The 25,197-nt window shown below is 43.4% G+C and overlaps 1 protein-coding gene across 2 annotated transcripts in view; it reads left to right on the top strand.

Moving 5' to 3' along the window:
• LOC103087685 (protein FAM115A) overlaps positions 1–16,830 on the top strand; it is a 43,861-nt gene extending 27,031 nt beyond the window's left edge. Inside the window, exons 2-8 of one of the 2 annotated variants that reach the window (XM_007466653.1) lie at positions 7,102–8,096; positions 8,386–8,483; positions 9,605–9,818; positions 10,136–10,375; positions 11,413–11,750; positions 13,501–13,751; positions 16,324–16,830. In XM_007466653.1, the coding sequence (XP_007466715.1) occupies positions 7,102–8,096; positions 8,386–8,483; positions 9,605–9,818; positions 10,136–10,375; positions 11,413–11,750; positions 13,501–13,751; positions 16,324–16,333 (2,146 nt within the window). In that variant the 3' untranslated portion in view covers positions 16,334–16,830. Of the gene's footprint in view, positions 1–7,101; positions 8,097–8,385; positions 8,484–9,604; positions 9,819–10,135; positions 10,376–11,412; positions 11,751–13,500; positions 13,778–16,323 lie in introns of both variants that reach the window. The other variant, XM_007466654.1, reaches the window with a different exon arrangement.
• Positions 16,831–25,197: the final 8,367 nt, after the last annotated feature.

The raw sequence follows: 25,197 nt of genomic DNA, 5'->3' as shown, positions 1-25,197 counted from the left end.
ACACAAAAAAAAAAAAAAAAAAAAAAAGGAGATACCTATGCATAATAGGTTGAGATGAGTAGGGAAAAAGAGAAAAGAAAAGAAAAACCTCTCCTCCTCACCCCAGTTTCCTTAATATTAGCTCTCAAGCACCCAGTATGTGTGTTCCATCCAACCCTCCTTCCCTCCCTCCTTCCCTCTCCCTTGCTCATCCCTTATTTCCTTCCTTCTACAAAGTACTATAATCACAGAGTTCAAAAAATCAAAACAATGCTGAAAGGTCAGCATCAACCTATCTTTCTCCCATCTCCTGTTGTGGTCGTTACCAAACTATAAATTTATCCAAATTCATTAATTATAAACCTAAATTGTGTGAATTTTACTTTATGTAAATTAAATCTCAACCTTTGAAAATATATTTGTTAAAATAGGACTTTAAAAAATAAATAATCTGAAATATAATCAGATTCATGTATAAGGATTGCAATTCAGCATTATTTGTTATTGGGAAGAGTAGAAATTATAGAACACTATACAATGGATTATTAACTAACCATTAAACATATTATGTTTCCAAGAATATTTAAGGACAAGGGAAAGCTCTTTGGGGATACTATTAAGTGAAGTAAAATAGGATACTAATGGTGGTTCAATATGTTCCCAGTTTTGTTTAAAAAAAATATAGCTATATGTAGAAAATATTACACAAGAAGAAAGCCCCAAATATCAGTAATAGGTAGATCTGTTGATTGTGGGAGACTGATAGATGATTTTCAGTTATAAACTTTAATTTTCAAACTTCCTATCAAATTTTTTAAGAAGGCATATATTTCATTACCTTGCTTCACATGCAATTCAGAAATCACATTTAAAATCTTCCACATCTTTATGACACACAAATGCTCTTTTATTTAATGAGCAGAAAATATTTTTAAAATTCTAACTCCTTAATCACTTTTTTTTCACTTCCCTTTCTAATATTTCTGAAACATGCACACACACATGCACGTGCAGTGTTGCCAATACAGCTGACCCTTGAACAACTTGAGGGTTTGGGTCATCCCTCTACAAGGTTGAAAATCTACGTATAACTTACAGTCGGCCCCCTGTATCTTCGGTTCCATATCCTCAGATTCAACCAACTGTGAGACGTGCAGTACTGTGGTATTTAGTATTGGGAAAAAAATACCCTGTGTAGAAGTGGACCTGCACAGTTCAAACCTATGTTGCTCCAGGGTCAGCTGTACTTTTGAATTATGATTCTTCTTCATTGGATACTGTTTTAGATTTACTTTTTCAACATTGCTGGATCTCTTATTTTTTTTATTTTCATTTTAAAATTATTAAATCATAAACCCACAATACAACTCTCTTTTCACCTTTGCACATTATTTTCCCCACTCATTCATAATTTTGCTCCCTTGTCATCTTAGTATACATGCTATTTTGAATTCTGCTCATAAACTTTTTCATTCTATGTAATCTTTAAAATTATACTTGATTCATTTTATGCAAATGCCAGTGTATATGCCTCATTTATTTAATCATTTGCCTACTGTTGAAGATTTGGATCTTTCTTTAGTCTTCTTGTAATCATGTAATACTGTATAACATATCATCAACGCATTTTCAGCAATACTAGACACCAACATGCTTCTATTAGAATTCAAGAAGGAAGATTATTTCCATCACAGGCTGTCAGGTTCACATTGAAAGTCCCTGTGGGTTTAGTTACTCTGCCCAAATATCTTGTTATTTATTTTTAAACCCACATTTGAACATGCGAGTGTGAATTAAGATAGCTTTAACCTTGCTACTTGTGCATTTCTTACTAAATTAAATTCTAAGTAAGGTATTAGGATGAACCTTCTAAGAATAAACTGTCCACAGGTCTTATCAAGATGAATCAAGTTTTTATCAGAAGAAGTTACTAATTTTATGATGGAAAAATAAAACCCTAAGTAATAAAACCAGATCATCTACTTTTAGCCTGGTGAGAATACCTGCAGATATCAGGACACAAGTCTCATAGTCACTGCCCTCACCTCCTGCCTGGAAAGCACCATGATCTGCACTTAGAGCACTGGCCACCACGTTGTCTCTATGGCCACACCGCCTGTACTCTTCCCTGAACAATTTCTAATCTTCCATCCGCCTATCCTCGGAGGTCTCCACTGTATCTCCAGATCTGAGGGCAATGGCTATTGTACTTTAAATGCAGAACCAGTCCCACCTTCTTTCTATTAAATATGTCATTTGAACAAACACTGGATCCATTTTCATAAACACAGCCTCATTTCAAGACTCAGGATTCTAGTAAGAGATTTCATATCTACTGGGAAAAGCACAGATTTTACTGGAGGCCAAATTTAATAAGTTCCCAAGCTCTGTCTGGTGCTTGCTCTAAAACCTTGAGCCATAAGTAAGCCTCATCTCTAAAGTAGGGTTAATAATGACTACCTTTAAGGGTGGTTGTGAGGATTAAATGAATTAAGAAACATGTTCAGAGTACCTAAAACACTTTAATTATTTTGACATCAGCCTTCAGGCTGTGGTAATGTAAGCGTATGAGGTCATGAATATCATTTCCAAACACTGAAAATTACTTGGCAGCCATCATTATGCTGCTTTGCCCCAAGTCATGTACATTTCTCCAGTTGTATAAGCTATTGATTTTTCTTTTTTTTTTTTTTGGCTGTATGCGGGGCTCTCACTGTTGTGGCCTCTCCTGTTGCGGAGCACAGGCTCCGGATGCGCAGGCTCAGCGGCCATGGCTCACGGGCCCAGCCGCTCTGCGGCATGTGGGATCTTCCCGGACCGGGGCACGAACCCGTGTCCCCTGCATCGGCAGGCGGACTCTCAACCACTGAGCCACCAGGGAAGCCCGGCTATTGATATTTTAACTGGTATTTTTCCTACTTCATCCACCAAACTGAGGCAGCAGCATCGTGATGGATTGCCATGTTTTACCCTCTTTCTACATTTAACAAAACAGGGACTAGACACTGAATCGGCTTTACCAATAAAGGGACTTGATGCTGATTAAACATATCACTAGATAACCGATCTGAGGGAGGTTTGAGGAGAATCAACCACAATAGTTTAATCTGTTTTTTGGATAAGAAGGCCCTTGTCTCATTTTAACACAAATCTCAGACTTCTGTTAGAGTTCTAGTTCTGTGTGTGTTCATTCATCCATTCATTTAGCCAGCAATTTATTCGATATATGCTATGTCTCAGGCTTTATTTCTTATTTCAAAAAAATGATTTCCAAAAATCTGAGAATTCGAAGAGCAGAAACGTCTCCAATAACCAGGCCTGGAGGAAATCACAAAAAACCAAGTAACTGTTGCAGGAAGAGGGCTTGTGATATCAAGTTTCGGTAGAACCTGGAAACCTGGGCTTGCTGCCAGCAACTGCACGCCGTGACCTTAGCGTGTGTTTTCAACTCTCTTTCTCCCTCTAAATGGGAAGTGCGGGAGTAGAAGGTCCTTGCCCTCATTTCAGCCATTACTCCATTGAGACTGGTTTTCAGTCTTCAGTAATCCTTGTATATTCACGGTCATCAGAGATGCAGAGAAAAGCATGTCGAACAGTGGTCATGCTCTGAAATGTCCACATGCTCCAAATTCCTTGGCTTGAAAACACCCCTGTGAAACCTGAATTGGCAAACGTTATATAAATTGATGCCATATGTATACACACACACACACACACACATATATATGTATATAGACATCTGTACTTCATTTTGAAAGATGGCCAAGGGATATTATATAGAAAAGTCTTTTGAATTTCAGATTATGAAGATTTCAGGATTTTGAAAATTGACTATCTACTTCAAATGAGCCGAAATGAAACAAGAAAACTGCCAAATTCCTGAAGATAACCAACATGTATATGACTGCCCAAGTAGTTTGGAAAACAAAAATATCTGAACAGATATTAATAAGCTTATTTGTAACAAGGATCCACAAATCTTTGGAGGTCATTGCTAGGATAGATAGAATGCTAACTGCAGATGTTGGTCAGGGTCACGGCCCTGCGAGATGGGGTGAGCGTACCTACTTAACTCTGAGCGTCTTACTACAGTCCTAGCCATGTATAGTAGAATTGTATCAACTGGTTCTCAGAAAATAAATTAGAAGTCTTTTGAGAGTGAATTCAAGTGGGAAGATATGCCACTTTAGAAGAGAAATTGCTAAGTCACAATTCAGTTTTCTTTTCCTTTTTATGCACATTTTCCTTTTTTCAATTTCAAAATAATATGCTTATTGGAAAAAAGACAGTCCCAAAGTATACAAAGTAAAAAGTGAAAGATCTTCGTCCTCCACCTCTGCCTCTTACTAATTCTTCCCAGAGGTAATCACTGCTTACACTTTGGACTGTATCTTTTTTGATGCTAACTCTGCATGAACTCTTTCAGAAAATAAGAGGGGAGGAAAGTTTTTGTAACTTATTAAAACATTATTTCTCTGATGCTAAAAGCAGTAAAAGACATTGCAAGACGAGAAAACTACAGAACAATGTCCCTCATGAACATAGATACAAAAATTCTTAATAAAATATTGTAAGTAGACTACAGTATATAAAAAGGATACTACATCATGACCAAGTAAGCTTATTCTAGGAATGCTTGGCTGGTTTAACATTCAAATATCAAATTAATTATTCTCTTAATACAGAATAAATGAGAAAAACCATACATATTCAATAGATCAATAGATGTACACAGACCAAAAAAAAACCTTTGACAAAATTCAGTGTCAAATCATGACAAAATTTCAGCTAACTAGAAATAAAAGGGAACTTCAGTGTGATGAGTCCTCTTTGAAAAGCCTAGAGCTAAGAACATACTTAATGGTGAAATACCCTGAGACTGAGAACAAGGCAAGGAAGGATAGCTGTTTTCACAAATGACGATTAATCCCTGTTCTTTGGTTTTCTTGATCTTCTCTTTCACATATGTGCAGTTACAGATTCTTCTGTTCTCTTGGGTTTCTGATCAATCTGATTTCATTTGATTTATATTTCCCATAAATTTCTCCTGTCCCAGCTTGCTGATTGCACCCTTCTTGAAATATAGTGAATCTAGTGCTATCATGATTTTATTGTCTTTTTTTTTTTAATAACTTTTGTTTCATTTCAGAACAGAGAGGGAAAAGAAAAGTAAAAATCCAATTCGGGTTTTCTTATGAAACAGTTATTTATCTCCCCCTGCACCTAAGCCATGGCTGTCAGAAATAACAGACAGGTCTCTGACGATGCTTCCGACTCAGCAGGGAGCATCTGGGGTCCTGCTAGTGACGCAGTGTCTGGGTCTCAACTTTGCACATTCAGTATTGCTCATCTTGTCGTAACAGGCTAATGTACAAACCTTGATACCAATGTAAATCACCTCTTCACTGACTACACTTGTAAAACAATTAATGGCATGAAATTTATGAACAGAACTCGTGATAAGAACTAAAACACAAAGCACCGAGCTAAGCTCCCCGTGCTATGCTGCTGCTTCCCACCAGCCAACTATTTTACATTCAGTAGTATATATATGTCGATGCTACTCTGACTTCACCCCAGCTTCCCCGTCCCACTCCAAGCCCTCAAGTCCATTCTCTACATCTGTGTCATTATTCCTGTCCTGCCCCCTAGGTTCTTCATAACCTTTTTTTCTTTTTAGATTCCATATACATGCGTTAGCATACGGTATTTGTTTTTCTCTTACTGACTTCACTCTGTATGACAGACTCTAGGCCCATCCACCTCACTACGAATAACTCAGTTTCGTTTCTTTTTATGGCTGAGTAATATTACATTGTATATATGTGCCACACCTTCAATAAAGATCTATTAAAAAAAAAAGAACTAAAACATTTTCTATTTAATTTTGTATGCATAAAGTACTTAAATTTAAAAAACAAATGTTTTTTGCTTTAGAATCAGCAAATTAAAGATATACTAAGATGTTGCTAGAGAAACATAAATGTCACCAAAAAATAGAAGATTTTGGTTTTCCTGGCCAGTGACTTCTTTCTTTAGGCAGATGATCCTGGGAAGCACTATTATTATCACAAGGTTGTTTGGTAAATTTGGAATCAGGGCGAGAACAGCTATAGTTGAATGATTTTAATGGCTAGTGTTTCAAGGAGGTGGAGAGTCATCTTGTAGGGTGATACCTTTTTCTTCAGGAAAGGTTTGTACCTGCTAAGAGGACTATAGTTTCCCCATCAGTTGATTACAGCTCTGCCAACCACAGAGAGTACAACACAAATACTGTAAATATGCCACCTACCTGACCCCCATTTTTCAGTGTTTCCTTACAACTGCCTCTGACCATACAGTTGCCAGAGATTTACCTAACGAGAGTGACTTAACCAGCTCTGGGACCTCAAGCTTAGAGATCACTCTACCTCTTACCCCCTCATAATCCCACTACCTGGGGCTGCATCCCCCATTTTGGGGGTTATAGGTGTCCTGAAAGTCTTATAGGAGTTTTGTTACCCTTAGGTAGGAACAGGTGGTGATGAGAAAAACCTTATAGCACGGATGTGTATCACTTCTGTTGGGCCGGCAATGAATGTGTGGGATTCTGAGTGTAGGCCGTCAATCCTCTTGGATTCACATAACAGGAGGCCATTAGAGTTGAGGCCGGTCAGCTCCCTGCCCCACCTTTTGAGATAATAGTGATTCTTCACTAGCGCCACTGACTGACTCAGCTCTCTGTTAACTTTATTTGTAGAAAATTAGATGCATGAAATTATAAACAAGCCTCCTTATAAGAATGAAACGATGATTTTCCATTCAGTTCTTTGTATAGTGCTTAAAAGGCTGAAACAAACACTTAAATCCAGAATATTTAAGATACAGTATTGGGTACACCCAGCAGGACTTCTTTCGAGATTTCCTTTGGAGGGTTTGCACACAGAGAAAGAGCAGTATTAATACTGAGTGCCTCTGTCTTCCCTCCAACAAGTCTCCATACCCAGTGAGGCCAGGTCTGCCCCCTTTGTTCTCCCAGTTCCCTTGTAAGAGCTAAAAATGGTATTAATAAGTCTGACACTTGCTATATGCGGGGTGCTGTTCTGAGCGCTTTGTAATAGAGAACACGTATGTCTTTTGCAGTTGTGAAGACGATCTCTCCGAGGACAGAGATGAACTCCTGCACGGGATTTCTGAGCTGGACATCAGCAACTCGGACTGTTTCCCGTCCCAGCTGCTAGTGCACGGGGCTTTAGCCTTTCCCCTGGGGCTAGATTCCTACCATGGCTGTGTCATAGCAGCTGCCCGCTACGGCCGGGGCCGGGTGGTCGTGACTGGCCACAAGGTCCTTTTCACCGTTGGTAAACTGGGCCCCTTTCTGCTCAATGCTGTGCGCTGGCTGGACGCGGGCCGCAGAGGCAAGGTCGTGGTGCAGACAGAACTGAGGACTCTGAGTGGGCTGCTTGCAGTGGGGGGCATAGACAGCAGCATTGAGCCCAATCTGACCAGCGATGCCAGTGTCTATTGCTTTGAGCCCGTGAGTGATGTGGGAGTCAAGGAGCTGCAGGAGTTTGTAGCAGAGGGCGGGGGCCTGTTTGTTGGAGCCCAAGCCTGGTGGTGGGCCTTCAAGAACCCGGGAGTGTCCCCTTTGGCTCGGTTCCCAGGAAACCTCCTCCTCAACCCCTTTGGCATTAGCATCACCAGCCAAAGCCTCAACCCTGGGCCCTTTCGTACTCCTAAGGCAGGGATAAGGACCTATCATTTCCGTTCCACCCTGGCCGAGTTCCAGGTTATAATGGGCAGGAAGAGAGGGAACGTGGAAAAGGGCTGGTTGGCAAAGCTGGGACCGGATGGCGCAGCTTTCCTGCAGATCCCCGCAGAAGAGATCCCTGCCTACATGTCGGTGCATCGGCTCCTAAGGAAGCTGCTAAGTCGCTATCGGCTCCCAGTAGCGACCCGAGAGAACCCTGTCATCAACGACTGCTGCAGGGGTGCTATGCTCTCCCTGGCCACTGGGCTGGCCCACTCTGGAAGTGACCTCTCTCTGTTAGTCCCAGAAATTGAAGATATGTACAGCAGCCCCTACCTGCGCCCCTCGGAATCTCCTATCACTGTTGAGGTCAACTGCAACAATCCAGGTAAGGAATGAGGGGTGGGAGCCTGGCGGGTGGGAACTGGGGGGCAGTGGGTCGTGATGACTTCAGCAGCTCAGCTCCAGATCTGATCACCCCCAGGAGGCCATCTCCATCCTCTGCCGTGCACTCTCAAGGAGATGGGGGTTGAGGTTTTAGGTGATGTTTGGAAGAGTAGAGCCAGGGCAGCGTGGAGGCAGGAAGATGTGCAGAGCTCGTGAAGGGACTCTGGAAGCTGGGTGGCGGTGGAATCACGGAGGAAGGGTAACGTCTACTCTTCCTTTGCTTTTGGCAGGCAGCAGGTATTGCTGGATGAGCACCGGCCTCTACATACCCGGGAGGCAAATTATAGAGGTCTCGCTGCCTGAAGCTGCTGCCTCTGCTGACCTGAAGGTAAGGCATGCCCCATCTCACCACATAACGTGGAAGCCAAATATGGAAGCCAAATGCTCTTGCTTTCATAGCGGGCATCTTACTTGACCTTCCTACAGAACCAACTGGCACTACAGGGCATGTATTTCTACCCCCTTAGTTGCTTAGGATGAAGCAACTAAGGTGCAGAACAGCTATAACTGATTGATTTAAATGTATGGATTTGATACATTTCAGCGCCCAGGACTCAAACCTAACCAACTTCTGGCTCAAGTTTTGTGCTTTTAACTTATGTCGTAGAGTGGGGAATAAGAAAGGTACCATATGGCTGGTGCCCTAGCACACAGTCCAATAAATCTTAGCCCACGTTCCATCCCGTGTACATTTCACAGCAAAGCATGAGGTCCTGCTGACTCCACCTTCTTCCCTGTGACACCGTACACTGTTCCTGGCTTGCCCAGTCCACTTCAGCCCTGTCGCTTTCACATGCACACACACGGTATTCACAACATTAAGCTGCCGTCCTGCTCTATCGCCCTTGTGGGTCATCGTGATGGTCAGCGTCTGTTTTGTGCCTATATCTGTCCTGGAACTTGTTTAGCATAAACCCGGGAGAACAGTCCCAGGATGCCTCTGAGGACAGGGGTGACTCCACTGGCACAGGAATAGGGACCTGGGAGAACAGGTGGAACTGAATCAATCTTCCACTACATCAACCGGTCACGTTTTCCCCCACTGGGCCTTCTCTCGGGTCAAAAGGCAGGATCCCCTCTGCCCCTTCCCAAAGCCAGAATCACCACGGGGGAATAGGCAGCCTAGGATCCTGACTGTTACAGAGACACCAAGGGACTCTGTGTGGGAGTCGCCCACCTCAGAATTAGCATCTGGGCCACACCTGGTGCCCCTACATCAGCGTCTCAGCGTGACCCGCCCCGAGAGTGAATTTACACGATCTGGTCCATACGACCTTCAGGGATGATACAATTTCACGTGTTTAGCGCACAGGGCTTATAAATGGTGGGATGCCTGGACTTGCCTAGGGTCATGGCCCCGTGACCCTTCCTGTCCCCATGTCCTGTGCGCTCTCCCCTTCGGCTCGTGCATGCCCCAGGGTCACTACTTGGGGGATCTCTCTGCTCCAGGTACAGATTGGCTGCCACACCGATGACCTGACCAGGGCCAGCAAGCTGTTCCGAGGCCCCCTTGTGATTAACCGCTGCTGCCTGGACAAACCTACAAAGTCCATCGCCTGCCTCTGGGGGGGCCTCCTGTACATCATTGTGCCTCAGGGCAGCCAGCTGGGCTCCGTGCCCGTCACGGTTAAGGGGGCTGTGCGCGCTCCCTACTACAGGCTAGGTGAGTGGACGCCCTGGAGCGAACCCGAGGGACAGGGAGAGCCGGGGGTGAGGAGCTCATCTGGGGGCTGCCTGGTATGGGAAGAGGGAGATTCGGATTGGTGGGGGGGAAGGGAGGGAAGCTTCCTTATAGTCAGCTTTGAGGCTGAGGGGATAAAGACCAAACTGTATCACATCCACGGGACCTCTGTAGCAGAAGGACAGAGCAGGTATGTGGCTGTTCGTGGCAGCGGTGTTCTCCTGCTGGGGTTCAAGTTGAACGTGTTAATGTCAGGGATTTGGGGAAACAAGTTTCAAGCGCTGTGGCCTGTCTTCCAGGGGAGACATCCCAGGAGGAATGGAAGAGGCGTATCCAGGAGAATCCAGGTCCCTGGGGAGAGCTGGCTACAGACAACATCATCTTGACGGTGCCAACTGCAAACCTTCGCACTCTGGAGAACCCTGAGCCACTGCTACGCCTCTGGGACGAGGTGATGCAAGCCGTGGCCCGGCTAGGGGCTGAGCCTTTCCCCCTGCGTCTGCCTCAAAGGATCGTTGCCGACGTGCAGATCTCAGTCGGTGGGTGCCTGGGGCGAACCCCTGTGCATGCTGCCCCCGCTTAGGGGCTTCCTTCTTGCAACAGCCATGCAGTGGGCAAGCCAGCAAGGTAGAAATGTTCTTATGGCAAGACATATAAAATGTAATCCTCGCTATTTAAGTGGAAAGGGAAAAAAATGCGTCACACAAAAAAAAAAGACTCGCTGTGTCCCCCAACAAAACATTGGAAACTACCTAAGTGCCCAACAGTTATGGAATGGTTCAGTAATGTATTGTGTGTACCTTCAGTGGACATTAAGGAAGACATTTAAAGTGATATTTTCATGGCATAAGGAAATGTGATGAGGTTATGTGATGCATAAAAAGCAGGCCGTAGAACTATATGTACACAGTATGTTAAAACATGTAACAGTTTTAGTCAAGAGATGTTATCAAACAGTGGGAATGGTGCAGAAAATACATGCTGGGTTTTCACAGACTTCCATCAGGGGACTTCAAGGAGTGGATAAAACCGACCGAGGGCCTCTTCCTAGGTCACAGGTGTTGGGAGAAAGCACTGAATAGAGGTCTTTGCCAGCAGGTCAAGAGGCCTGAAAAATGAAGGGTGTACAGAAATAAAGAACCAAGGAAATCCCTCTGGACCTTAGTTTTCTTGGCTTATGTGGATGATCACTATAAGGTGGTGTCAACGTGGGCAATTCCATGTCTAAATAATGAGAACCACAAGTTCTTAATTTTGAGAAAAGAGTATAATGATGGGTTCATACGGACAGAGCACTCTCAGAGAAACAGAAAACTTGAATAGTAACATGAACGGCGATCTGTAACCTGCCTCGGCTCCCGGAGCCAGTCAGAGCGGCGATGGAAGTATTACAGAATGAGAGCGTAAGGAGGAAGGCCCGGGAGGCTCTGGGTTTTGCCTTTCTGAGCATTACAGGGTTCTGGAAGTCATGGGGTCAGCGGGGACTGGGTGTTTTGGGAGATACAATAGAGAGAGTAATTTTGTTAGATGGGTGGGGAGCGCTCTAACCCTCTTTTCCCCCTCCTGCATTTCCCAGGCTGGATGCACGCAGGCTACCCCATCATGTGTCACCTGGAGTCGGTACAGGAGCTCATCAGTGAGAAACTCATCAGAACCAAGGGGCTGTGGGGCCCTGTGCACGAGCTGGGCCGCAACCAGCAGCGGCAGGAGTGGGAGTTCCCCCCGCACACCACCGAGGCCACCTGCAACCTGTGGTGTGTCTATGTGCACGAGACGGTCCTGGGCATCCCTCGAGGACGAGCCAATATCGCTCTGTGGCCCCCAGTTCGGGAGAAGAGAGTCAGAATCTACCTGGGCAAGGGTCCCAATGTGAAAAACTGGAACGCGTGGACGGCCCTGGAAACGTACTTACAGGTGCTGGGCCAGCGCGGGGGGTGGTGGGAGCCCCGCAGTGGGGACCCTGAGCAGATGGTAGCATGGTGCCCGGGGGACCTCCCGCTGACCCGCCTCCCACAGCAGGCGGGGGAGGTCTTGACAGCGCCCAGGTGTGAAGGTGCTAATTGAGGATGCTTCTCAGGGCATCACTTTGCATGGCCCTAAGGTGGACTTAATTGCCTCAGCCCCACCCTTCACCCCAGGACTCTGAAGAGATTTTTGGGAGTAGACAGAAAGCGCTGAGAAAGGTTAAAAATTGGTAGAGGCAAATGTGATACTACAAATATAGTTGCTGTCACTGGCTTTAAACCTAGACATACCTGAGACTGAAGCCAAACTGTGCTGTTTAAATAGCTCCCTAAAGCTGAACACACCCCGACTTGTGCGTGCACGCGCGCGCGCGCGCGCGCACACACACACACACACACACACACACACACACACACACACACACACACAAAATATGTGGGAAAGGAGCTGTTTTTTCCCTAGGTGAGTAAACCGTCTTCTTATTATGACTTGGCTGTGCCTCAGTTTCCACCTTATAAGCAAGCCAGGTTTCCTCACTGAACTGGACATGGGGGTGGCCTTTGCCTTTTAGTTATCACACAGCACCCCAGTTCCAGCCCCCCGGTCCCTGGATCAGTTCCCAGCTCACTGTGGAGAGTTTCATCACCTTGGATTCTGGAACTCAGTCTCAGGCCAGCCACACTCTATTCTGGCCCTTCCACCTGCTGGAGTTGTCACTGTAGATCCCCTCCGGCGCAAGAATGACGGTGACACTGCTAGGAGCCTGCTTTAACCTTGTCATCAGGACAGAAGTTCCTCCTCTGTGAAATCAAGTTGAGGTTGGAACTGCTTCCCTGGTGGCGCAGTGGTTAAGAATCCGCCTGCCAATGCAGGGGACACAGGTTCGAGCCCTGGTCCTGGAAGATCCCACGTGCCGTGGAGCAACTAAGCCCGTGCGCCGCAACTACTGAGCCTGTGCTCTAGACCCCGTGCTCCACAACAAGAGAAGCCACCGCAATGAGAAACCCTCCCACCACAGCAAGGAGTAGCCCCCGCTCGCCGCAACTAGAGAAAGCCCACGCACAGCAACAGAGACCCAGCACAGCCAAAAATAAATAAATTAACATGGGCTGTTTCCAACAGCCTCGGGATGGCTGCCTTTTCCCAAAATTATGCCTTGCTCTGAATTCTAGCACCTAGACTGTACACTATCTGCTGCTTCTACTGGACTCACCTTTTTTCCCCAAGGCCGTTTTTGGTCGCCTTGCAAATTGACATAGACCTACCGTTAGTGTGGATTATGTCAGGATACGGCTGGGAGTTCCCTAAGTGTTGGGGTTTAACTTTGCAACTATGAAAAAGAGTGGATTTTTTCACTTCAACCAATTTTAAATCCTCGTGTAATATCCTATGACTACTTTAATGGTCTGGTGAGACAGATGAATAATGATATTGGTAGTAAATCCTGGTACTAATCGCTGCAGTTTTCACCACAGCTGTCTTGAGTGTCTGCTTTGTGTTGAGCCCTGTGCCGGCTCAGAGGCCCTTCTCATCGTCAGAACATGAGAGTAGCACGTGAGGCTGGCAGGTAAAACAGCAGAGGGTCAGTGATAGATATGAAACTGGTGTTTAAGGGGTGAAACGCGTTAACTCACTTAGAGTGTTTGTTGGGTCTCTTGTAGATCAGATGTCTCATCCTCCTCCTTCCTTCTCTTTCCAGCTCCAGGAGGCCTTTGGGTGGGAGCCGTTCATCCGTCTCTTCACTGAGTATAGGAATCAGACCAACTTGCCCACAGACAATGTCGACAAAATGAATCTGTGGGTGAAGATGTTCTCCCACCAAGTGCAGAAGAACCTGGCTCCGTTCTTTGAGGCCTGGGCCTGGCCGATCCAGAAGGAAGTGGCAACCAGCCTGGCCTATCTGCCTGAGTGGAAGGAAAATATTATGAAATTGTACCTCCTCACACAGATGTAAGGAGTGCCCAGCGAGGTGGCAGGTAGAGAGGTTTGGGGAGTTAGGCAGAGATGGGGATTCACTCCTCGACCTCTGTCTCTTAGGTTCTAGCCTTGCCCTCTCAAGCTCACTGCCCCTAGATCTTAGTCATATCTCTGGGGAGTGGGTTCAGAACATAGAAAAAAGTGGAATCATAATTCCTCAGGAGCAAAGGCTTCTGTTTATGAGCTCATTCCTCTGCTCTCAGCCATCAGACGCCCTCCTGACCCTGTGCTGGGCCAGTGCTGAGAGCTTTGCCCCCTGCTCCTATGCCAGCCCTTGGTTCACCATCATGGGCCACAGCCCATAGAGGGTGGCTCTCACCCTGAGGACTCCCTGGGCTTTTATTTTTGATCATTTCCCCAAAAACCTGACCATAGAACCCAACTGAAATACTAATTTACCATGATATTCAGACAGCTCCCTGACGACTCATATATTTTATGTCTTGGGTAGTTTTCCAAAAGCTGTCTGGTGTATTACGAAGAGCCCATAACTAGGGGTAGCTCTGGGGAAAGTCGTTTTATCTCTGAACTCCCATTTCTTTGTGTGTAAGGTGAAGGTAAAGATCCCTGCCTCACCGGGTTGTGGGTGAAGACTCAGACCGGTCATTCTGAGGAGTGTGGGTTCCGGGCACGCACTCTAAGGGGTGGTTTTGTTTCATGATGGTCCGCAGGGTAGTGAGTTTCCTACTCCCCATTCTCTTCCCGCAGCCCAGGGGTTAAGGTCATCATCTCTCACAGTTGACTTACCACATCCAAGTTCTGGTTCTTTCACCAGTTAGTTAATATGACTCTGGGCAAGGTCCTGAACTTCTCTGTGACTCAATTTCCTCATCTATAAAATGGGATCTATTTCATAGGACTATTGTGAGGATTAAATTTTAGTACCTCTAAAAGTGACAGTACCTGGCATTTAGTAGGTACTGAGAAATTGTCAGCTGCCACTGTTATTGTCAAATTAACTCAATATCATTTTAGATCAGGACTGCACTTTCAGATGGCATTTACAGATGCAGTGAATTAACCCTATCCCATCCTACACTTTTATACACTGACTCTGAAAGGATTCTGGTATATTGCCCTATGATCTAAAGGAAGGTCTCTATATTTATAGTGGGGTTTTAAAAGCTGCTTGGGGTTTGGTCTCCTTCGTCAATTCCATCTTTCAGGTAAAATCCCTCCTTTGATTAAGAGTGGAAGTCGCTTGAAAACCAGAACAATTCCATGAGGATGTTCATCCTTAGCAAACAAGGAGCATCCGGCTGAGTGATGGTGTTTATATTTCCGTAGTGACACAGATTCCTGTCACTGTTTGGCAGATAAAGTCTGTGCACAAATAGAATCTTTACACTGGAACAAGATAACTGGATGCAACCGACCCAAATTTCATTTAATTACAGTACATTCAGAGATTTTGTTAACTTTTCCTCCAATCTTATTCAGAACCTCCCAATTCTTCGTAGTTTCAGCTAGAGTTGGGGCTCCAGGATTAATGCTGTGTACCTCCAGCCAGTTTTCCTTTAGCTCACTTCTTTTGATTTAGTTGCTTTAATGCGCTGTTTTATTTGCTTAATTGGGAATTGAATGGATGCATAGACAGACAGATTTGACCTAGACAATGTTTTTCTTTCGATTCTGTCATTTCTTAATACTAGAATTATTTTCCCTTATTTCATGAGTATCTATCATCCAAGTACTTCAAACATAGATGTTAAATATTCATTCAGCATTGAAAAAATTGCTATCAATTAGTGGGTTGTTGAGTATGTGCCAAGTATACAGATTGTTTCATTTAATCTTCACAGTAACCTTATGGAATGGAAACTTAACATCTCCCATTTTTCAAGTGAGTGAACTGAATTTTATGGAGATTGAGTAAACTGCCTAAGCCTTTATTGGTAATAAGTGATAGATCTGGGATCTGAACCCAGGCATTCTGAATACAAATGAGTATTAGTAACTACAGTGCTTTGAACAAGCAAATAAATGAGTAAATGAAGAAATGAACCAGCAAATAGAAGGAACTTTATGTCCCTCCTTGCCAGCACTTCGGCTGTTTTTACTTAGCTCTCATCTAATTTTATCAGAACAGAAAGTCCTTTTGTTTACCCCAAATGCCAGTCAAAGGAAGACTTTGAGGCAGGCTCCTGAAGTGCTTCCCAATGGACAGTGCTGGGACGATCCCTTTAGTACGGTCCCAGTCATCTGGGTCCCGGGATCTTCGGGTTTCAGTCCTTATCTCCAGGGCACCATGAAAGCATTCTACTAGCTTATTGGATCTTGAACGGTGGGCTGTTTTGGTAAAGTGTCTGACTCCCAAAAGTCTCAGACACTGTATGTTTTCAGAAAGGAAATCAGATCCTCAGTCATTTAGAACAATTTTTATATCCATTCTTGCCCTCCTTAGTCCATTTTCAGCAGTACAGCCCCGGGGACCTTTTAAAAATATTGAGTTATCCATGTCACTCCCCTGTCTAAAAGCTTCCAATGGGACTTTGAACTTAGGATGATGAACTCAACATGTAAGTTTACTTCCCTCCCTCCCCAGGCCCCACTGAAACCGAAGTCAAGAAATGTAAAAGGGAATTGACACATCTCAGCAAAGAAAACTGAAGGAATTTGGTTACAAGTGAAGAAGGTCTCAACACTTTTCTGGAAGAGAGAACGTGGAGGAAGTGATAACGAAAGAGTGCAGCTCCTTCCAGATGGAATATAAGCTGATCTGAACACGGTACCCCAAAGAGATTTGGGCCCCTGCAAAGTCTGTCTGCTAAAGAATTATGTCAGTTGTGAAATTGAACCCCATCTCATTCTACCCCAGCCTTTGCACAGAATACAGGCAACCTACCACTGGTTTCTGTTAAGTCTGTTGTTGTTGTTTATTGTTGTTGTTTGTGTAAAGGAATCGAATAAACTGCTTGAGGAGAGGTAGGAGTTGGTGCTCCAAAATAAACTTCTCTTTTGTGGAAAAAAGTGAGCCCCTAGCAGCTAGTTCTCTACAGATGGCTGAGATCCCTACTCAAGTAACCAAGTGCTTTCAGTCACAGAAAGGCTTACTGAAGAAGCAGACAGACCACACAACGGCAGAGGGAACCCACAGCAACTCCTATAAAAACAGATATACTGATTCTTCAATGCAAATGGGCAGCTGGGAATTCCCAGGCATTGAGCCTTAGGGGTAGGGGTTGGGGGAGGGACCAGGGCAGCAGCATGTGAGAAAAATAAACAATCAGAATCAGGAGATTTTGAAAAATAGAACAGACTCTGGGGGAAACGGTTAACGTGGAAGAAAATGACTTAAATATCTTCCGAGACATCTAAGGTGCATTTGTAAGATAAAAACAGGATGCTACAAAGAAAGGGAAAACCCTGAAAATAAGAGGAGCCCTTAAATTGAAATAGGACTGCCAAAAATATTTAGTAGACAGGCTGTAAAATAAGGTTGAGGGAATCTCCCTAGATATAGAGCAAAAAGAAATAGAAAATATAAAGAGAGGAAAGAGACACAGACAATATCTAACTGTTATGAGTTTCTGGAAGAGAGAACACAGGAAATGTGAAGAAGAAAAAATTGAACAGAAATAAGTCTCCAAACTGAGAGAACCCTATACAACCTCCATCTAGACGTAATCTTGTGAAATTTTGGAATATTAAGGATAGAGCGAAGATACTGAAAGTGCCAAGAGGAAAAAAAAAAAAAATTAGGTCATCATAATTAGCTCAACTAAAAAGGGATGAGAAATAGACTGGGAGTGGATTTTTCATCATCAACACAATGCTAGAAGCCAATAGAGAAGTGGTCTTCACACATGGAAAATCTTTGTACCCAGAATTCCGTAGCAAGCCAAACTGTCAAAGAGTCAAGTCGAAAGAAATTTTCCGACATTCAGGTTTTCAGAAAGTCTACCCTCTTAGCACCTGGAAAGGAAGTTCTCTCTCACCTACTGAGGAAGTTCTCCAGCAAAATGAGAATGAAAATCAGGAAGGAGAAAGAAATGGAATGCAGAAAACAGTGGACCTCACCTAGGATGGCTGACTCCAGAGTGACCATTATGCAATAGGATAGCTCACTCCAGAGTGACAGTTATCCAATAGGCAGGCTCACTCCAGAGTGACAGTTATCCAACAGGGTGGCTCACTCTAGAGTGACAGTTATCCAAGAGACCCATTTCAGATGAGAGTACAGAGTCTCAGGCTCTGGGGAGAATATGCATTCTGTGCTATAGATATTATCCTTGAGAAGCTGGAATGTTTGAGAATATGGAGAAGATACATTCTTTAGTAAACAAGGAAGAGAACAAAACAAAAATGTCAAATTCAGGTTCAATTATGAGACAATAATAAAAAAAAAAAACTCATGGAATGTAAGAAGAGACTCATTTTGACATTGGCAGTGGGTACATTTCATTTCAAGTGACACAGGAAACATGACATTGGATATGTTTGGAAGAAAATATCCTAGCTTCTACTTAGCTCCCTGTAAACAGTATTTACAAAGCCAAAATAATGTGGATACTATTTATTGGTATTCAGTGTTCTGATCAGCCTATAGGTAAAACATGAAAGGCTTAATCTTTTATTCAGAAATAAAAGGGAAAGTAATCCTGAAAAGGAAAAAGAAAGCAGAAAGAGGTTGAGAATTAGCTGGGGGAAGAGAGGTGGAGGGAAGAGTAGAATTACTTACCTATTCAAAATGGGGATGAAAAGATAAAAGTCTACAGTTAATGGAACAAGGACTAAAGGACTGTTACTGTTCAAAACTATAAACCAATAGAAGTATTAAAAATGACATCTGTCAAAAATTTGGAAAAGGATAGGCAAATGAAAGGTGGGAATAGTGTAAGTTAAATCCTTATCTTTTGTAATGGGGGATTATTAAAGATTGTCTAAAGTTAATAAGTCAAGAAATTATTGTTCAAACATTATTTAACGTTAGGAAGTTAGTTAACAGAATATCTAAAAATAGAAATTGTTAAATGCATTGCCTCTAGGGTATGGGACTAGGGTTAAAAGGGTGGGGTGGGAAACTGTGTTTTTCATTTTAAGCCCTTCTGTACTATTTAATTTTTTACCTTGTGCATGTATTACTTTGAAAATTTTTTAATAAACTTAAATAAAAACCCTTCAATGGCTTCATATTGACTAAGATACAGTCCAATCAAAACACTTAAAATGGCTTATAAGGCCCTCAAGTATTTGGATCCACCCAATGTGTTCAAGGCTCATCACATCTCCCCATCACTCTCTAGTTCTAACTACACTAAATACCCTCCAGCTATTCAGACACACTTCCCCTTCTCTTGTTTCTACAGGTGTTCCACAGAAAACAAATCCTGTCCCGATCTCACCATGTGTCTGCTGATTAAGCTTGCTGTCTAGCAGGTTTTCAATATCTGTTGAGTGAATGAATGTGCAACAGGGTGTTCATGAAAATCACCAACTAGTGTTCTTTCCCAAGAAGGCACATGATGTTTGTCTCTATTCCAGGAGCATTTCAAGACCATGATGTACGCTTTCCTGAACTATTCATGTGACAGTTTTGGTAAGTTTTAGTCATATACGAGACCAGGTGATGTCAGAGGATTTCTAACCATCTGTTAGTCTCTTTGGTATGTTCTTTGCCAAACTGCCTCAATATCATAATCGATTTTCAGCTACTTTTTTCCCTGTAGTTGGGAGAAACAGCCAGCTATCTAGTGGACACCTTCAGGCTCCCAAGTTTCACGTGTCCTGCCAGGCCTAGTTTCTTGGTGGCTCTTCCTTCTTCATTAATTTACTCTCTTCTGCTGTCTACCTTCCAAGGCCAACTGGAGCTCTCTAATGAGTATTGATTTACCTTACTGCCAATCTTCAACAACTGCATTTACTGGAAATCTTTCCTGTCTCCTCTTAATATCACTCTCTGATTTACCTAGTCCCTAAACCAATGTCCCCACCCAATGTCACAACCTCACCTAATGTATGTACTTAACAGGCCAGTAAGTAATCATTTTGAAACAGATTTCTTTCATTGACCCACATACTTGGAGTCAGTCTTCCAAGTGTGGTAGAGAAGGGGTGGAGGTTATCCTTAACTTTTCAGACATCTAGCTACAGATACACAAAAACAGTTCCACATCGAATTCGAGAGAGTTACAGAAATGTTACTTATTTGGATTCTTGTGATTTAAATGCTGTAAAGAGAAGCGTTTCTTTGATAGGAAAGCTTGAGCAGTTTATTTCCAATGTTCTAGTGTCATGTTAGGTGGGTGGTTTCATAGGTGCTCATTATATTAGAAATAAATAGAATAAATGAATGAGTAAATTAAAAACAAGGTATGCACTGACCAGTGATGACAATGTCAGAAGCCAAGGATTATGTTAATACAAATATGTGCACCTGAGGGCCATCAGAAAGTTAATCCTGTTCATCTGCACTATATAGGGACTCATATATAATTAGTTAAGAAATATGTACGTGGAGGTACTAAAAATTTCTTGGCATGAGCTGCCTAAATTTGGACATAATAGGCACTTTTACAGATTGCCAAAATTATTTAGTATAATTTGAGAACTGAGATAGTGCTGAAAGGGTAGGAGCGAGGGCAAAATGATCAAATGTACAGTAGAAAAACCAAGTCAAGTGGTTGGGAAGAGGCCCCAGAGACATAGAGAGAAGACCCCTCTCCGCTTCTCAACAATACAGCAGTCTCTGCCTATGCCTAGTCCTCTCATCTGTGAAGTGTCTGATGTAAACAGGAGCCAAGAACCTGGAAAGATCATAAGCTCATTCCTCACCCTTTGTCAAGGTTAATAGAGACAGGAGAGGAAACTCCAACTTTTTTTTTTTAATAGTTTCTCCTTTTCTTGCTATCTGTGTAGCCTTGGAACCAAGCTGTTACAAAGCAAACAATAACAAGCCTTAGTTAAGGCTTTTGACATTTAATCACAGGATGATTGGCACTATAAGCTTATTTATTGATGACGAACTTAATCAAAACTTAGAGCAGACTTAAATCTCAGGTCCTCATAGGGAAACTTTCAGATAAACTATAAAAGGGCAAAGATCTGACTCTTATCAGTCAGTGTTTGAGTGACCTTTGGATAAAACCTAGTGGATCTCTGGTACTGGATAAAGAAGGGCCTTTGGGGCTTCCCTGCTGGCGCAATGGTTGAGTGTCCGCCTGCCGATGCAGGGGACACAGGTTCGTTCCCTGGTCTGGGAAGATCCCACGTGCCGCGGAGCGGCTGGGCCCGTGAGCCATGGCCGCTGAGCCTGCGCACGCTGAGCCTGCGCATCTGGAGCCTGTGCTCCGCAACGGGAGAGGCCACAACAGTGAGTGGCCCGTGTACCGCAAAAAAAAAAAAAAAAAAAAAAAAAAAAGAAGGGCTTTTGATGGGGTGGGGAGGAGAGAATATGCTCAGGTATAGCCGGTGATGGTGTTAATGCCCTCCAGCCAAAGACCATCAGGAACACACCTGTAGTTGAACAAGTTGGATGTATTACTTATCAGCTGGAGGAAATGCACACCATAGGGAACTGTGGGAGTCTCAGTAAAAGAGTGTTAGAAAGAACCTGTTATAGGATTTGGGCTTGGGTAGGTAGTTTAAGGGAGGGTCTCTAAGGAAGCAAGGCTTTGTTCTGGATTGGATGCTCTCAAGAAGCAGTGGCACTTCTATGACTGAGTTTCTCAGTAAATCTCATCTCTAAGAAAGGCTGAGTAAAGTGAGCTTAAAGCTGGAATTGGCTTTTTTTTTTTAAAAAAAAGCAGCAGTTACTCACTTTAGACAAGAGAGAGATGTGTCTGGTATTTTGTGGTTGCCCAGAGATCTTGTTTCCATCTAACTTTATTTATCATAGTCTCAGAGTGACCTTGCCTGATGTCAATGTTCTGTGAAATTTTTATGTCCGACAGGGCAAACATGGCCATGTTCTAGCTGTGAGTGTCAGACAACTTCCTGGGTGTCAGGGGCTGCTTTTTTTTTTTCTTTCCTAATGCAAAAGAACAGAGAAAGAGCCTTTGTTTCTCTTACAGAAAATTCAAAGCTGTACTTCTCTTGACTGAGCATAAGGGATAAGTTAGAAAAAAATTAATATCACAATTAATATCACAGGAGATATCCTGGGAAAGGATGGTTCCCTATTGATCCCCTAGACTTGGTGGAAGTCTTGGTTGTAAACCAAAATGAAGTTGGGACCATGCTCAATACTCAAGGGGCACTCACTTATTGTCTGAAACATGCTCACTCCTTAAATGTAGATTCTGGGCCATTCCTAGGAGGAACAGAAAGCAGTCATGAGAGTAGCAGTTTGCTTTTACCTAGGAGGGATAACAACAAACCTTTACAATTCATGTAAATTCATTTGCTAACTGCTATAATTGGGGCACACAGAAGGAACTGAAATTTAAAACAAACTGGAAGATGCATTTCCCCAGTGCTCAGACTTCCCTTGCTAAACTTAGAATCTCTGTTGGGATAGGAGATTATGGTGGTAAAGGTCCATGGCCTCACCCAGATTTTCAACATTTTTTTAGCACTAAACTAGATGAAGCCACTAGAGAAACACTTGTCCAAGTTAAATTTAAAACCTTCTTTTTTTTTTTTTTTTTTTTTTTTTTTTTTTTTTTTTTTTTTTTTTTTTTTTTTTGCGGTCCGCGGGCCTCTCACTGTTGTGGCCTCTCCCGTTGCGGAGCACAGGCTCCGGACGCGCAGGCTCAGCGGCCATGGCTCACGGGCCCAGCCGCTCCGCCGCATGTGGGATCTTCCCGGACTGGGGCACGAACCCATGTCCCCTGCATCGGCAGGCGGACTCTCAACCACTGTGCCACCAGGGAAGCTCAACCTTCTTGTTTTATCTGCCCTCTTTTAAGAAACATTCATAACATGTTTCTTAAACATTCATAGAACCAGTATAAAATTTTGGTTTCTGAAAGATACATTTCCCACATTTGGGCATCCTCTTCTAGTCTAGCCATCAAGTCACCTAAAAATTCATTAAATAAACATGTATTGAACACAAACTGCAGTGCTAGTTACTGTTACAGGGTCTGGAAATACAAGGTAAACATAATAAAGCTCCTGCCCATGTTCCAGTTAGAACATAAAAATGAACAAATAAACATATATCAGGTATGTTAAGTCCTGTGAAGTATTATAAAACAAAGGACGGGGAAGAGAGTGTTCTGGGATAGAGGAGTAGACAATGGGTAGTGAGGTCCAGGAAAGCCTCTCTGATAAGGCGACATTTGAGCAAATTCTTAAAGGAAATGATGGAGCAAACCCTGCAGATAATTCACGGCAAAGAGAGGTAAAATTATATTTGGCATATTGAGAGCAGCAAGACAGACATGAGTTTCATCCCTAGAGTCAATAGCTACTTTCTCGGATGTAAGTCTTGACCACAGATTTCTGACCTTAACATTCTATTAGGGGCCATTAACCTAACGGACACTTGTAACTTCTGAATGTCTGTCCTCAAACTTCAAAGTCAAGCCACATTTCACAATAAATTTTGCAGCTGCTCCCCTCTGACATTTCTCTGACTAAAAAGAAAGAGGGGCTCATCTCAGTAGTTGTTATGGCCTCTACCAAAGGGACTGAATGGAGACATGACTCTATACTTTTCTATACTAATTTCTGGGGCCCTGTCAATGACCCGATGGATCCAGTAAGTAGAATTTGGAACCAAATTCATAGGGAGAAAATTGATCTGGAAACAACTGACAAAATTTGCATAGCAATGAAAATTTTAGTCTTATATATTGATGCCCATCACGACAAATGTGTAGAGAGTAGTGGGAACCTTAGACCCAGTTATTCCTGGCTTGTCATTCTATATCCACCCTTCCCCCTTTCCCCCACCTGCCCAAGCTGAATGATGTCCATTCGACCTCAGTTCAAATTAGAAGACACTTTGGATCACAAGTCTCAATATATAACGGAAAGACTTAAAAAGGAAGGCCTTCATGTCACAGGAACTTCAGGATAAATTCTGAAATAACATTTGCAGGAAAAAGAATTATGTTGCTGGTCTTTATAAGAGTAGGAACTTTGACACACTCTTCCTCTGTAGGAATTTTGTCATGGAGATATTTGACCTTCCATGATTCCCAATCCCCATACCACAGCCCCTCCGGCATCTTGACAGTTGCAACCCTTGTGGGATTGTGTATGAAGATGTATAAACCACACTGGTGTAGGTGCAATTATAGGAACTTGGATCTGTTGTGTGCCTACCCATTGGGTCTGATAGTTCAGAGCTGGAGGAAGAACATCCACTCAGCCTTGGGCTAAGTCAGCTCCACTGGTTCCCAGATGGCTGAAATCTTCGGTACAAAACCAAAGTTTACGTCTGACCTGGAAATGGGAGGAGTTTAGAAATGTAAGAAGCCTCCTCCCTCGTTCATCAATGGAGGGAGAGAGTTTCAGCCTGGATATCTCTGGAGTGGCAGTGATTTTCTCCAAGACATCTTCTGTGGTTGGAATATTACTGGCTCCTACCATATATATTCCATACACTTATAACCCAAAACAGAAAATATCACCCCACATTAATTTCACAAATACACCAAAGGAGAATATGAAAACTTTTATAACTCTGAATTAGGGCTGGCCACCTGTCAAAACGGCCAGCAAACTCCAGCATACTGCTTTAAATAAACATGCATGCAGGAACTTGCCCCTGGAAATAGGCCATGCTATAATTTGAATAAAGGTTATCATACATGTACTACAGAATGAAAAATGTGGATGAGTCTTCCCTAAATACTCTCAAGTTGATGACTTTGCTCTTTACTCCCACTACAACACAATTTTAATGAATACACTTGAGCATTTTAATGTTAGGAGAGATAATTACAATGGTACTTATATTAGCCTGGGTCCTCCGAGAGGCAGAAGCCTGATGAGGTCAGGTGTACAACAGGTTTATTAAGGGAAACACTTGTGAGAGAAGATGGAGAGAGACCCAGAGGAGGCTGGAAGAGCCATCAGACTGCGATGTAGCTTTAACCTTTGTGAGGAGAGAGTGAAAGAGGGAATGGCTTGCATTGTAGGTCTCAGAAGGTTTTGACAAGGCCTCTGGAGAGTCCGTGAGCCAAAGTCACACACCAAAAAAGTCCCATGTCTCCTTAGTGCCCCCACCATACTTAATCACTGGCCAGCAGAAGCTCCTGGGCCACGTGGCTTTGGCGCCAAGGATTCTAGAGCACAGCAGCTGGGCCCGTCCGTCAGCTGCATACCCACTCCCTGCAGTTGGGAGATCTGAGCCGAGCATTTTCATAGCCACAAAAACACTCCTTCTTAAAACAGCTGTAGACACCTGTTCTGGATCATCTTAGTGACTTAATTAACCTCGCCAGTGACTCATACCAGTACAGGCACATAGGTGGATTCATCCATCTCTAATCCTAAATTAGAGTGTGGCTAATCTTCCCAGATT

The sequence above is a fragment of the Lipotes vexillifer genome, unplaced genomic scaffold (assembly GCF_000442215.2).
Source record: "Lipotes vexillifer unplaced genomic scaffold, Lipotes_vexillifer_v1.1 scaffold71, whole genome shotgun sequence".
Lineage (NCBI taxonomy): Eukaryota > Metazoa > Chordata > Mammalia > Artiodactyla > Lipotidae > Lipotes > Lipotes vexillifer.
This window is presented reverse-complemented; position numbering and strand designations above follow the sequence as displayed.